The sequence below is a fragment of the Myotis brandtii genome, unplaced genomic scaffold (assembly GCF_000412655.1).
Source record: "Myotis brandtii unplaced genomic scaffold, ASM41265v1 scaffold46, whole genome shotgun sequence".
NCBI classification, from domain to species: Eukaryota; Metazoa; Chordata; class Mammalia; order Chiroptera; family Vespertilionidae; genus Myotis; species Myotis brandtii.
Genome location: NW_005367587.1, coordinates 6656539 through 6661084, shown reverse-complemented (window position 1 = coordinate 6661084; position 4546 = coordinate 6656539). Strand labels below are relative to the sequence as shown.

Here is a 4546-nt window from a genome sequence, read left to right as displayed (position 1 = left end):
GGGGCAAGACTTGCTTCAGTGGGGCTTTGGTGCTCACTGAGTCTGCCCCCTGAGTGTGTCCTTTATGGATCTGAGGAGCTGCAATCTGGATGGTCCCACTGTGACCACCGGGCACACTGGCTCCTGGATCTCTAAGGAGGTGCTAATCTAGCCTCTGCCTGAGGCTACCCAGCAGGGGCTCAGCTGTGAAGGGAATGCAAGCTGCTGTGGGGCCTTGGGCCAGCTGCAGTTGGTTAGGTAATTTTCAGATTGCAAAGGGCCAGGCCTTTCATATGCAAAAGCAGGTGCACAGCTTGGGCCGGGCAGGGGTCCCAGGGGATCAACAGGGCAGAGCAAGCAGCTATGGCTGCCCTCAGAGGCCCTGCTTCTCAGTGTTCCGGCAACCGCTGCAAGCACCTCTGAGAGAAAGCTGCCGTCGGGTTCCGACCGATGCCAGACAGTCCAGTTTCTCCCGTATGAGACTGGCTCCGCAGAGACTCGCCCGGAACTGGAGGTCAGAGCTTGAGACTCCCTACCGATTGAAAAAGACAACCGTGTCCTCAGCCGCGAGCTCTCTCCCCATGCGCCTCCGTACCTCTGTACTTTACTTCCGCACCGCACCTCCTCTGAGTCTCGGTATGCTTTTCTCTTTCCTTCTAGTTGTAGAATTTCCACTCAGCCAGCCTTCCTGTAGTTCTGGATGATGTCTGTTTTGTCTTTTAGTTGTATTCTTGAAGTGGTTGTGCTAAGCAGCAATCTCCAGTGTTTACCTATGCTGCCATCTTGGTTTTCCTTCCTAGTAAGATTTTTTAAAATGCACATAGCCATTTATCCAGCAGATTTACATCTAGGAATTTTACCTACGAATTTATTTGTGAAATTATGTTAAATTAAATGTACAAGAATGTTTATTATAACACTATTGGTCATAAGAAAAAAACTGGAAACAACCAAAATAGCATTATTACTAAATAAATCTTGGAAAAACTGAGATAACTGTTTAGGATGATTTGTTATGCTTCCAATATGCGTTAAGTGAAAGAAGGCAAGGGGCTAATCAGTATATGTAATAGAATGGTTGTAGGAAAATGATACCTGCAAGATGCACTGACTTCATCTTTTTGTTTTTGTTTTAATATATTTTTATTGATTTCAAAGAGGAAAGGAGAGAGAGAGAGAAACATCAATCATGAGAGAGAATCACTGATTGGCTTGCACCCCCCCCCCCAATGGGATCGAGCCCACAACCTAGGCATGTGCCCTTGACCAGAATCAAACCCGGTACCCATCAGTCTGCAGGCGGACACTCTATCCATTGAGCCAAACTGGCTACAGCTGACTTTATCTTTTTCTACACCTATTACCAACCCTTCTTCTGGTTAGGAAGTATTCAATACTAGCATTTCTCTATGCCCACATACTTCAGAAAGAAGAATGAGAAGAATTGTTTTGATTGTTGGCCATGAGCCATCACAACATCCTTTATATATGTTGTTAGTTTCCACATTTCAGATAGATAATGATTCACTTATTTTCATTGATGAGAAAATGTGTCACTTTTCTGGAAAAGTTTTCATGTTGTCATTAGATGTTGTCTACATTTATAATGTATGATGATGGAGGAGTTAGTAAAAAGTCTCTACATTAAGATGCTGGCCCTGACCGGTTTGGCTCAGTGGATAGAGCGTCAGCCTGCGGACCGAAGGGTCCCAGGTTCGATTCTAGTCAAGGGCATGTATGTACCTTGGTTGCGGACACATCCCCAGTAAAGGGTGTGCAGGAGGCAGCTGATTGATGTTTCTCTCTCATCAATGTTTCTAACTCTCTATCCCTCTCCCTTCCTCTCTGTAAAAAATCAATAAAATATATTTTTTTAAAAAAAGATGCTGATAACGTTTTAAGAGAACAAAAATCACTTCATTTATTTTATATCATGAGGGCCTGCATATCTTATTAAAAAGTTACAGAAAATTTCAAACCTCTTGTATCAGATAATTGTTGGTGGAGTGGCAAGTACATCACAAGATATGCAGACTTATGCTTCTTGCACATTTTTGGCTGCAAGTATGAGAGAAGGGAAGCTGGGAATTCAGAAAAATCAAGATCCTGTTCAACTTGGAGCAATTGAGTCCTGTGTAATGTGGCTGCTAGAAAATGAATTCATCCAGACTACTGAAGCTAGTGATGGAACAGAAGGTAACTATGACTTCTTAGTTTCAACTTACTCACTTTTTCTTCTTTAGTGAATTAGATGTGTGTGACTGATTAATAAAAGGAAATTGGCTTTTCAAGCAGTATGAAAGGAAATTAATTTTTCAAGGAATGTATCAACTCATTTTTAGTAAGTCAGTGTTGTGTTCAGCAACATCAGACAATTCGAATAGAGCCCGCTCCCATGCATTGGGCAAGATTCTGTTTGTAAAATTTATCAGAGCCTAAAAGGTTAATTAAGGAATACAAAAAGACTGTGTTGTTTTATTTTCAACATCTGATCTTTTATTTTCCCCACCCGCAAACTAGGAAAAGTGTATCATCCAACACATCTTGGGTCGGCAACTCTTTCTTCCTCACTTTCTCCAGCTGATACTTTAGATATTTTTGCTGATCTCCAAAGAGCGATGAAGGGTTTTGTTTTAGAGAATGATCTGCATATTGTCTACCTGGTAAGTTCTGTTTCCTTTACTTTCATATTGGTGAAAATGGGGAGAAAAAATATGTAGAATCTTGAACATCAAAGATACCCTAAGAAAACATCTTGTATTGATAAGAAAGCAATGGTAAATTCTAATGAACAGACTCAACACTCAAATGAAAAGGCCTTGACCCCAGCTCAAACTATTGGCAAATTAACATACATTTATGTTTTAAGTTAAATGAAAAATTTATAGTTTGCATGTACTATTTGAATATTTAAGACTCTTATGTGATTCAGAAGTTAGAACTATTGTCAAAAGGAATATTCGGTGAAGTCTGATATCCATATCTACCCCCTGCATGCCATTTCCATCCCCCTTCTTATATAACTAGAGGCTCTGTGCACGAAATTCATGCATGGGTGCGGTCGCTAGGCCTGGCCGGTGATCAAAGCGCGAGTGTCTGGCATGGAAGGGCAGGTCCCAGCTGACCTCTGGGCCGTGGGCAGCATCTGGGTTCCCGGACCCCCATGCGCCCTCCTCCACTTGAGTCACAGTGCCTGAGTCCCCACACGGAGATGCGGTGAGCGTGGCCAGATGCCGTGGGCCGGGGTGCAGCGTGGGCAGAAACCAGGCGGGCAGAGCGCTCCTGTGCGAAACCCACGGGCAGCCCGACCGGCCCCTGCAGTCTCGACGGCTGTTGCCCGGTTCACCCAGAAGAGGCCATGCAGGTGCAGGGTGGGCTCCTCGTGGGCACCAGGCACCTGAGTGTGGGGGGCTTCCTGGCGTACAAGCCCTGGCATCCTGGGGGAGGGTAGCGGGAGTGAGAGCAAGCTCGGCAGACACCCCATATTCTCACCACACCTCTGTCCCCGTCACCCTTGGCTCCAGGTTGCAGTGCATTGCTGACACCCACCATGTTCTGCGCCACCCCCTGGTGGTCAGTGCACATCATAGTGAGCAGTCAAACTCCCGGTCTCCCTGTCGAACTCCTAGTCGAACGACCACCCCAGTGGACAATTTGCATATTAGGCTTTTATTATATAGGACTAGAGGCCAGTGCACGAATTCATGCACGGGTGGGGTTTGGCTGCCTGCCCCAATGGGGGCCGATAGGAGGCCAGGCTGGCAGAGAGAGGGGATGTGGGAGGTGGGCTGGCCAGCCCCGCCCATGATCGGGTGGTGGGGGCTGACTGGGGGCCAGGCCAGCTGGGATGAGGGGCCGTGTACAGTTGGCTGGCTGACCCCACCCCCAATTGGAGTGGGGGTGCTGATTGGGGCCCCAATCAGGCCTGTTGGCTGCCACAGTGCGTGTCATAGCAACCGGTTGTTCTGGTCATTCTGTCGTTCCAGTTGCTTGTCTTATATATATATAGACTAGAGGCTCGATGCACGAAAATTCATGCAAGAGTAGGCCTTCCTTCCCTCGACTGCCAACACCGGCTTCCCTCCGGCACCCGGGACCCAGGGTTTGCTCTGGCTGCCACCGCCAGGCACCTAGGACCCGGGCTACTTCCCGCCATCTTTGTTGGGTTAATTTGCACACTCACTCCTGATAGGCTGGTGAGTGTAGCAGAGGGACGGTCAATTTACATGTTTCTCTTTTATTATATAGGATTAGGTATTATCACATTTATAGTTTTTATCTTCAAACTAGAGGCCCAGTACATGAAATTCATGCATGGGGTGTCCCCTCACCCCAGCCTGCACTCTCTCCAATCTGGGACTCCTTGGGGGATGTCCGACTGTGAGTTTAGGCCTGAACTGGCAGTTGGACATTCCTCTCACAATCCAGGACTGCTGGCTCCTAACTGCTCACCTACCTGCCTGCCTGATTGCCCCCAACTGCCCCCCTCTGCCGGCCTGGTTGCCCCTAACTGCCCCCCCTCCTGCCGGCCTGGTCACCCCAACTGCCTCCCTGCTGGCCTGATCAC

General features: G+C 47.3%; 1 protein-coding gene across 4 annotated transcripts in view; it reads left to right on the top strand.

The window, feature by feature from the left end:
• Positions 1-4546, top strand: part of POLQ (polymerase (DNA directed), theta) — a 97038-nt gene that overhangs the window by 30726 nt on the left and 61766 nt on the right. For all 4 annotated transcript variants that reach the window (XM_005875363.2, XM_014546990.1, XM_014546991.1 and 1 more), the window contains 2 exons: positions 1971-2175; positions 2500-2642. In XM_005875363.2, the coding sequence (XP_005875425.1) occupies positions 1971-2175; positions 2500-2642 (348 nt within the window). The remainder of the gene's footprint in view (positions 1-1970; positions 2176-2499; positions 2643-4546) is intronic.